This window comes from Orcinus orca, chromosome 11, assembly GCF_937001465.1.
Source record: "Orcinus orca chromosome 11, mOrcOrc1.1, whole genome shotgun sequence".
Lineage (NCBI taxonomy): Eukaryota > Metazoa > Chordata > Mammalia > Artiodactyla > Delphinidae > Orcinus > Orcinus orca.
In genome coordinates this window covers 65,089,806-65,100,884 of record NC_064569.1, presented here as the reverse complement: position 1 = coordinate 65,100,884, position 11,079 = coordinate 65,089,806, and the positions used below count along the sequence as shown (strand labels likewise).

Sequence of the window (11,079 nt, the reverse complement as noted above, 5' to 3'; positions counted from 1 at the left end):
ATTTGCTATTCAGTGTATGGCCCGAGCTCAGGCAGCAATATTATTACTTGAGTACTTTCTAGAAATGAAGAATCTTAGGTGCTCTCCTGGACCTACTGAAGCAGAATCTGCATTTTACCACAATCTGCAGATGATTTGTATACACATTAAAGATCGATAAGCACTCTTTTAGAGGAGGCCTTATATTAAAACTTTTTTTATATGCACACACATGCATATACACACGGGTCAAACTCTATTCTGTACTCTCTGTTTTATATAGATATTATAGAAAATGGACTGGCTTGTGGATTGAAGGATTTATTTTCTTGCCATTTAATACATTTAAAAGTAGACTCACCAGTACTTTCCACAGGCTGTTATCTGTCTTCCATGAATACAAAAACCCACATTAATAAGTACTGGCTTACCACTCATTTTCAATGACTGACACATGAAGCAAACTGAAGACCTTGTCACTCAAACTTGAATCTTTTAGCGTTTTCATCATTTCTTATTGTTTTCTGTGACTTTCTATAGAGTAAACTTTTTGGTTGGAACATTAATGGATTGTATTTATTTACACACCCTTGCCATAAAAAACAGAAAGCAGGATTGCTTGTAAGACTAAAGGATTTAATTTCTTGCATAATAAATTCGATTTTAAAATTACTATCTTTGGATACCTTGGGAAATTATTATATCTTAATTATTTATACCACATTATATTACTGTATTGTACTTATACTTCATTATGTTAAGATAATTACTAATTATATCTTAATATGTGATACAAAATCAAATTTATGTTTATAAGGACCTCTGAAATCATGCTGCAGAGTGACTCAGTTCCTTAAAATTCAATTTTATTGGCCATCACTTTTTCTATATGTATATTCCAGCAGAAATAAGTATAAGATATGATTCTTACCATAAAAGAAATAAAATAATTAATACTATTTTATGACCCTTAATTGAAATCTATGACAAAATAATTTCATATAGTTCAAAACTTACTTTGTACATTGTTACTGTCTAACAAAAAGGAGGGTGAATTATTTGCTTTTAAAAAAAGTCTCTAATTTGCTACAGTCTGGTTAATTTCTTTGTGTTCAGTTCCACCTAATACACTCCTCAATAATCAACCTTGGGAAATGAAATAAAGACCGTTTTATGTAATCTATTCAGAAGTCTCTGGTTGGCACCACAGCAGCACATCATTGGTTTATGACCTTGTAACACATCACATTTTTATTACTGTTTTCATGCATTTCTGCTGAAGAAACCCTTCAAAATTGTTATTAGGTTGCATACATATCTAATGGACAAATACTGATACATTTAACTATGTATTCAAATATACAATATAGTGGTACAGCTTGTTCCTGAAAATGTACAAATGCAGACAGGCTACAAAAGTACTCGACAACTTCACATGAGCAATTGCACTGTTTAATTTTTCCTTTTGTTTTTCAAACTAAAGATTACAATGCAATTGAAATAGCCCTAAGTGTACCCGAAGAGCTACTGTGTGTTGTATAAAGGCTAAGTAATCCCAGCAGTGTCAGGGGGTTACTGTTCAGCTGTTCGAGATCATGAGATGATATCTCAGCACTCATAAAACAGGGGATTCAAAACACAGGGGCATACATGGAAGTACAGATCATTATGACAGTCCTGGAAGTTATCCACGAGAAAAGTCAACACCCTGGAGGCCAAAATAACACTACTGAATCAACATTTACAACTTTTGTTCAAGATCAAATCCAATATGTAGGGAAAATTCACATTGAAACATTAACGTAAATATAATTATAATTTTATATTTGGCTCATTCCCAAAATATAGAAGGCTTCAAAAATCTCTGGGATATCTCTTCTTAAACATTTTACATGTATAATATTTATTCTGTACAAAACAGATAACTATCCTGAATTAGCTATTTCCTAGAACTATTCATAAAATGTCAATCCATTTAGTAAGGCACAGTAAGGGAAGCGTAGAGTTTTATTTAAGGTTGCACATTTCAATTCAGAAGAGTAAGGGGGTATTTTGGCCCCTGGGATTTGAAAATATCTTCCAGTTGTAATCTTTGGTCTGAATATTTACATGGTGGTTTCTTCCCATTCAAGCTCAACATCACCTATAACATAAAGTAACATGTCACAAGAGAGAATTGAAGTTAACAGTTCAAAAGATTTAAATGTTTCACGACAAAAATACAGTGTACCTGGAAAGGCTATTATCCTAACTTGGATTAGAGAGAAATTAAAGAATTGATATGTGTGCCAGCCAAGCTTCTAAAACATTTTCAACATACGGTTATTATTAAATTAATGCTCCTGCTATAGGTGGTAAACTAGTAGTAAATTGATATACATTGCCTCTGTTTACCTTCCATGGTGTCCAAAGAGTCCATCTTTTGAAGTGCTGAATAGTTAACAAAACAGATGGGCTGATTACTTCCTTTACTTGATAAGAGATCCAGAACGCACTGATGTAAAAAGATATACTGTGCCTAGACACCAAAGAAAGGATGGTTAAATAAATGGACGGGGTAGGGATTTTCTTATACGGGGGCGGGGGGGGGGCTATACTTTTACAATGAAAAGTAATATTGAACTCAACGAATGTTAAATAGCTAAGTTAGAGGCACAGAATTTACCATGAATATAAATGATTTTTTATCATTTCAAACATAAGATTTGCTAAATTCCTGTGGCTTTTTGTAGTTTCCAGTTTTTAAAAATACTTGTCATTAAATACTAAGTGTTCATATGTTCTTTCTTTCTGTAATTTTAAAAAGTAGCAAATTATATTATTTAAATTTGTTTATAAGTTTCCTTTTTCCTGTTAGGCATAATTGAGTAATTTTTCTTATTCTTCTTGTTAGAATGGCTGTTGGAATGCAGATACTAAATTTACTTTCAAAAGCTGTGACTGAGCATATCTACACACCATCAGCATATTTAAAATATTTAACAATTCTGTTAATCACCCAACATTTGGCCTACTTAATGTCAAGGATCTGGTCTCTATTTGTAAATATAAGGCAGGACTCTGAACATTTCATCTAAAGTTAGGATGAAATTCAATACCATCTGGGTTCTTTAAGTTTATTCAATATTATTCAATAACCTGTTAGCATTTCTGGGTTTGGACTTTCCCAAAGGTAGTTAAGGTTACAGTCATAGAAAAGCACCCTCATTTTTACATAGGGAAGGTACCTGAAGTTAAAGGAATATAACCAAATGTTTAAGATTCATACACACACACACACACACAAACACACATACTGACAACTGATTTAAATAGAATGTCCTCTAAAGTGACCATCTTAAGAAATTATATTCATATCTATTGCTCCTACACCTCAAAACCTTTTTGGAACTTCACTATTGAAACCGTCTCTAGAGATTGTTGGTCATTATTAGGAATACCTATTTCTTCGTGGATTACAAAATGTTTCCACACACATCTCATCACTGTCAGTTCTATGAGGACAGAACTCTGTCATATTCACTGCTCTATTCCCATTGTGTGTAATAGTGCCTGGAATGTGGTAGTTGCGTAATGAATGTTGACTTAGCCTCATTTAATTCTCACAGTTAGCAGATCTTTACCATTTCAGGACAGACTTGATTGGGAGAACATTCAGAAGTCATTAGGGATCAAGTTTGTGAGGTGGATGATCAAGTTACATAATTCAGTTTTGGTAAGAAATGAAGGATTGTTATAAGGTAATAAAAATTCTTTTGAAATTGCTGTTAAATTTCTTCTCAGGGTAATTCCAAATGAGTATTTTAAAATATGCACTGCACAATGAATAACATTATTGACAGAAATATATTGACATGGTATAATTTCTTTGAAAACAACAGTCATTTAAGTTTATGAGTTCTGGTATTAAAAAAAAACACATTTGAATTTGAAGTCACATTTGATATGTGAAACTTATAACTGTCCCAATCTCATCTTTCTCCACTGGAAAGAATGATGGGTGTAAACTCTGCCAGCAGGGCAGGCTGAGCTCCACAGGGCAGTACTACATTTTCCAAGATCCCTCTGCCGTGGTGTGTTATTGCCAGAGAGGCAGTGAAGAGTTCAGTTCCAGTTTCTACCCTAGATAGTCCTGTTACCTTAAGAATTAAACTTTTCTGATGTTCAGTTTCCTCATCTGGGGGATCAGGAAAGCTATGTTGTGAGATTTAAGGCCAGCCATGTATATATGTTGGTGGCAAAAAATTAGGCACCAAAAATATCTTATTCTGTTTTCTTCTACCTCAGGAGTTCACATCAGTCTATTTTCAAGAGAACCAGAGCAGGAAAGGGATTCATCCAGATTAATCCATTTTTCAGGCAGGAATAGTAGCTCAGGATATTACCTCACTGCAGAGTATTCTCTCAGAAAGCTCTTTCACATCTCCTGGGGCTGCTATGAACTGTGTTTTGGTAGACAGTGAAAGAACTTTAGGTTCTCTCCAGGGTCTGGGCCCTCTGGTGTCTTTTAGTGGTGATATATTGCTGAGGTTCCCACCTCCCCACCCCTGGCCATGGCCACTGTGTATGTGCTGAGACAGCATTCTTCACAGAAATTGGAATCATTCCCAAGTGCAAGAGAAGAAACTAAGAAACCACTCTTGTGCAAGGCAATGCTGGTTTATAAGGACTGGAGCCAAGGTGTGGTCATTTTCCTTTTTTTCATCACAGAGAAAAGACAGTAAAGAGCATAGCTTCTGGGAACAAAGTCCGGTGAAAGAGAGCTTTGGAGTACCACATTTTAAGTGAGAATCTGAGAATTGTGATTTATATCGTTTACAAAATGGAGGCTAATTATTTAGTAAACATGGATGTATCTTAATTTTATAACCTCTATGGAAGGGCTACCTATACTTTTTTTTTTTTATAAATTTACTTATTCATTTATTTAATTTTTTGCTACATTGGGTCTTTGCTGCTGCACACGGGCTTTCTCTAGTTGCAGTGAGTGGGGGCTACTCTTTGTTGTGGGGCGCAGGCTTCTCATTGTGGTGGCTTCTCTTGTTGCAGAGCACAGGCTCTAGGCGCGCGGGCTTCAGTAGTTGTGGCACACGGGCTTCAGTAGTTGTGGCTCGCGGGCTCTAGAGCACAGGCTCAGTAGTTGTGGCACACGGGCTTAGTTGCTCCGCAGCATGTAGGATCTTCCCGAACCAGGGCTCAAACCCGTGTCCCCTGCATTGGCAGGCGGATTCTTAACCACTGCGCCACCAGGGAAGCCCTATACTTTTCTTGAATATCGATGAAGATGTACTTATTTCAAACATGCCAACTAATATTCATGACTTCTACCTATTGATTCAGTAAGTGTTTATCAGGATTTTAACGAACTGCCACCTTTTTATCTTAAAAAGCGATCGGCACAACTATATTGTCAGACCTTTACTGCACGCTGGGCATTGACTGCATGCTTGGTGCTTTAGATACCTTCTCTTATTTAATACTTACAATAGACTTGTGAAAAGTGTAACACAGCTATTTTACAAAAGAGAAATAACTCAGAGAGGTTCATTAAACAAAGTCACAAAGCCAGCAATTAGCAGGACTGGAATCCGAACTCAATTCTCTGACACCAAAATTCAGGCTCTTTTCATCCCCCTACCCAACCTGCAACATTTTCCTCTGGCTGGTTATTCCAGCATAATGTATGAAGTTTATAGCATATACTGAATACTAAATTGTGTGCAATTATTCACAGGCATGCTTGAACACACTCTTTACAAAGTGTGGTTCCACAAAATTGTAGAGCATGACAAAATTCGACTTCTATAATTTGAAGACCGAATCTAGTCTCTACAAGGAAATATCCCAATCATTTGCACCCTCTAACCTATCCTAGAGAGCCAACCAATCTCGATCAATGCCAAGAACATTGATCACCAGTGCACATGTGTACACCCAGGGACATGGGAGGAAAATGCTAGCTATTTATTCTTGTTCTCAACTAAAAATAATTTGGTTTTAATAATCATTAATGGTCGTATTGATCTTGAAGCCCTTAAAAGATCTTTGGATAACAACCAGCTACATAATTGGTGGGGCCCACTACAAAATGAAAATACGAGTTTCCTTCCTCAAAAATTATTAAAGATTTTCAAAACAGTGTCAGCAAACATTAATCAAGTGCAAGGCCCTTTGGAGCGTGGGGACCCGTGAGACTGCATAGGCTACATACCCATGAAGCCAAGCCTGGCCACAAGTTGAAGTCCATTCCTGAAGTTTCCTAAGGGAAGAGTGATACTTCACTCATGTGCTCCCTTTCAGCATATAAGGGAATGCACATGGATTACAGTACCTAGTTTTACCTAGCCATCACATAATTGAAGTGGCTTAAAAAGATTCCTACAAAGAGACTGTGGATTAAAGATAAGATCTGTCAGGCAAGCACCAATGAATGACAATAAAATGGCAGTACTGACACTTTTCATGCTCCTAGAATAACCGTCTTAGAGCCATGCTGTGAGGTGAAAGCAACAACAGTGTAATCAGATCTGACAAAAAGCTAGATCACTTTTTTAAAAAATTACAAAGAATTTAAAACATGCATTTAAAACCACTATTGAAACAATTATTTTCTGCTAAGTATTTATCTTTTGAAAATACCTTATGATAATATGAAGCCACCAGTATTAGCAAGGTTGTCAGAATTGCTTATTTGACTTTTATCTCATGTTTTTCAATTTCTTGTGTACGCTTTATAATTTACATAATTGCACAATCTACATTTTAAAAATAAATATATATGTATTGGAGTTGAATGCTCAAACATTTCTCCTGAAAGGGATGTGTGTTCCTAAAAGTTTGGATGTCTCTGGTCTAGAGCAGCATCTTCCTAAGAACATTAATGTTCCATGACATCATGGCATTATAGGTTTTGGGGTCAAAAAGTGTTCAAGGATTTCATAGTCATATAAGTCTGGGGAATGTCCACAAGGGCTCTGTATTTATAATTGTCAATGCACATTAGCATAGAGGCTGTAATTCTAAGAAATTCTTTCTCAAACTTATTTTAGCAAAGAGCCTATTTTCTCACACCTTTAATGACTGTAAAGCCACTTGTGTTTTCTAGTAGGTACCCTGGAAAATACCGTTACAGAAGAACTGTATATTTATTATGAGAAAAATCTCTCTGTAGCATAAAAATATCAATCCAAAGATATGACAGGAACATCCTATGTATTATAGTTAGACAGATTTGGGTTTGAATTTTAGCTCTGACCTTTAAATATCACTGAATTCTTGAACATCTGCTTCCCTATTTGTAAAGCAGAGACCATAATACCTAGTCTGTTGATTAGTTTCATTGGCCCTGCCTTACAAATAAAGAATTAAATAAGATAATACATGTAAAGGATCTAGTATAATACTTGGAACCTACTAGACACTCAACAGGGTTTTTAGTTTCATTACCATTATACTGTATAATTTTTTTTACTTTTATTTTTTGCGGCACGCGGGCCTCCCACTGTTTTGGCCTCTCCCGTTGCGGAGCACAGGCTCTGGACCCGCAGGCTCAGCGGCTATGGCTCACGGGCCCAGCTGCTCCACGGCATGTGGGATCCTCCCGGACCGGGGCACAAACCCGTGTCCCCTGCATCGGCAGGCAGACTCAACCACTGTGCCACCAGGGAAGCCCCCTACCGTATGATTTTTTTAATGACAAAAATCTATATTTTAAAAATATTTTTACGTCCAAACCAGAACAACAAAACAAACAACTCCCAGTTAGTTGGTTGATGACATGCTATAACAAACATTATTAGTACTAATAATAAAAAGGGATAAATATGGACAAGTGAAATACATAGAAACCTGTAACAGTTAATAAACTTTTCCCAAATACAACTTCTAGCATGTTTACAAAAGAAATTAATTTGATTCATTTTCTAAGCTTCCCAAAGGCTAAAGACAAATCCATTTAATGAATTATTTTCTATATGCCTATCAGTATAAACAGGGTAGGATGAGTAGTCAGTAACAGTGCTGAAGGATAACTGGGGCATGTGGGTTTCGGTTCTCCTATAATCCCCATCAGCTGTCGTCCCCAAGACCCTGCCCCCACCCAGAGGTTTATAATGTAGGAAAAGAGAATGTCTGCTTTGATAATATAGTTCAAGGCCATGTCTAACCAGATCACTGCCACTAAGATCCTTCCAGGCAGAAATTCTAGAGCTGATAACTGCTTGAAGTTTTAGATATCTTACCAGGTTTTGTACCATGCACATTCTTTCACTTCTCAGTTCAGCTACTAATCCATATATATCCACAAAATCATGATCATTTACATGTTGTGTTAAGTGGTCTAGAGCAATAAAAACTCCAGTTCTTCCAACTCCAGCACTGCAGGAAGAGTGAAATTACATGCAAATTATTCAGCAAAAAGCCTGTTTATGTTGATTGTGATGAAGGAAATAAACTATGATAGCAATAAATTATAAATAGTTTCTTTTGTTATTGAAGGTAGATTTTCTTTGGAGTTTCTTTGGATTTATATTGTTCCCAAGACTGTTTAGACAGAGCAAGATGATTATCGTTAAATACTCTGTCAAATATTTGAGTTTTTTTTTTTTAACCAGTTGGACTTTCCCTGTTCTTTCATAATATTTTTAAGGGTTGTAGTTGGAGAAGTATGGGGAAGATTTTTAAAAGTCATTGAAAATTCTTAACCCCAGAAACTTTTTATTGAATATATTTTTGGTTACCAGTAGGAGTGCTAAACATGAAAAATGTCAACTGTAATATTTAGCCCATATAGTACTTCCTCTGCATCACATTGATAGATTCTGATGTGTTCTTTTCACCTTCCCTAGAATTTTCTTTTCCTTCCTATAGATAATAAAATTGGAAAGCTATTTCCTTTTAAGAAATTAGTTTAATACTGAAGGACAGGTATGTGCTCCATATAAACTGTTAATTGATAAACCTGACAGGATTGTTTCAGAAATTCCAATTAGAAAGACAAGACTCCTAGGTACTTAAATGGTTAATATAGGAAGTAAATCTGAAAAAAAAAAAAAAAACCATCATTTGAAAGGTCACCTAATCTTAAATGTCATTTTGAACATCACGAAACTGCCATCTTTGTAGGTGAAAAATATTCTAATGTCGACAATACCTATGATTCAACCTAAGAAATAGCATTACAACATGAATCTGATCACTATAACACAGACACGTATATGCCCGAACAGAGTAATCAGTCATTACATCATTCAATATATTTTGAGTGTCAGACACTGTCCTAGGCATCTGCAGTACAGCAGTGAACATTACCAAGTCCCTGAACTTATGGAGCTTATATTCTAGAGGACGGAGAATGGTAGTCCACACAGCAAAGAAACATGCATAGGATATACCCAGCCGCAATAAGTGCTATGGAGAAAGATAAATTAGGTTAAGGAGATAAAAGGTGATAGGGTAGGACAGGGTCATTAGAGAAAGGTTCTCTGACAATGTGATATTTGAAAAGAAACTTGAGTAGGGTTAGGGAGTATACCACCTGGGTACCTGGGAGAGGAGCATTCCAGCCTGAGGGCGCAGGAAGAGAACAGATCTGAGTGGGAGAGTGTTCTGTGTGTTCAAAGAAAAGCAAGGAGACCAGGGTGGGGAGAGTGTGTGAAGAGGTGATGGGGGGCAGGGATCAGAGTATTTGCTGTTGGGTTGGATGTGGAATGTAAGAGGAAGCAGAGAGTTGAAGATGAGTCTAGGGTTTCTGTACAAAGCAGAGTGGACTGCTGTTTACCAAGATGGGGATGAGAAGGAGGGAGTTTGGAGACTGATCTAAGTGTTCTGTTTTGGACACATCAAATTTTCAGAATGTTGTGGTTAAACTGGAAGTTAAATGTATAAGTCTAAAGTTGAGGTGAGAAGTTGGGGTTGGAGGTAATCATTTAGTAGACAGTTTTAAAATGATATTTTAAAATGATTATTAATATAAGCATACTTTTTCTCTGGTCTCTTTTATGTATTTAAATCACAAAGGAGGAGACTACTCTTTTTGAGGCTACAAGAGAGATGGTACTTTTCTTTTTTAATGGATTTTTAAATCCACTGTTTTAATCCAGCGGCAGTGTATATGTAAAACATGGAGAAGCTGAAGGAAGCTTACTATCCGTTTTAATCATCAGTGATGCCAGTTTAAAATCAATCACTGACTTTATAAGCAAACTGTTATTCTATTTATACTATATACTGATCTGTTAAAAATTTTATATATATGGGGGGGATATGGAATTGGGAGGGTAAGAATGAGGCTTTTACTTTTAATTCTATATGCTTTTTAAATGTAAAAAAGATATCTCATAATGAGCAAGCATTTGTGTATTACTCTTACAATTTAAAAAATCTAAAATATTCCTGGAAGATGTAGACTCATTTAAATTACATGCTGAGTTTTTTCCTCTAAAAAAAAAAGTTTAAAAATTGAATGGATTAATATTTTCTTACATATTTAACCACATTAATTATAGTATATTCCCATTAGAATAATTATCCATCAATTAATTTCTGGAATTATTATAATTAATAATAATGGGTTAAAAGATATTGTTACTTAAATTTTTTTATTGTAGCAAAAGATACATAACATAAAATTTACCATTTTAACCATATTTAAGTGCACAATTCAGTGGCATTAAGCACATTCAGTCTTGTGCAGCCAACACCACTCTGTTTCCAGAATATTTTCATCATCCCACACAGAAGCTATGTACCCGTTAAACAGTAACTCTCCATTTCTCTCTCTCCCAAGTCCCTAGTAACCACAAGTCCAGTTTCTTGTCTCTATGAATTTACCTCTTGTAGGTATCTCATGTAAGTGGAATCATAAAACAGTATGTTATCACCCACTTTTTCTTTAATTTGCAAACTACAACTGTTGACGAAACTCATGTTGAGATTGACTTAGATATATCATGTTAGAAATCATAAATCATATCAATATGTCCAGAACTCTGAATTCTAAACAACTGTGAGTTTTATTTCTTTTTGCGGGGGAGTATTGGTATTTCAGTGGTATAAAATACCAGTGAAAATAAAGAGGGGAAAAAATCTTCATTTATGGTC

At 35.6% G+C, this 11,079-nt stretch overlaps 1 protein-coding gene across 1 annotated transcript in view; it reads right to left on the bottom strand.

Moving 5' to 3' along the window:
- Nucleotides 1–297: 297 nt before the first annotated feature.
- Nucleotides 298–11,079, bottom strand: part of PTPRQ (protein tyrosine phosphatase receptor type Q) — a 197,347-nt gene continuing 186,565 nt past the window's right edge. The window contains exons 43-45 of the mRNA XM_004280590.3: nt 8,220–8,355; nt 2,374–2,497; nt 298–2,122 (exon numbers count right to left, since the gene is read on the bottom strand). Of these exons, the coding sequence (XP_004280638.2) occupies nt 2,085–2,122; nt 2,374–2,497; nt 8,220–8,355 (298 nt within the window). The 3' untranslated portion in view covers nt 298–2,084. The remainder of the gene's footprint in view (nt 2,123–2,373; nt 2,498–8,219; nt 8,356–11,079) is intronic.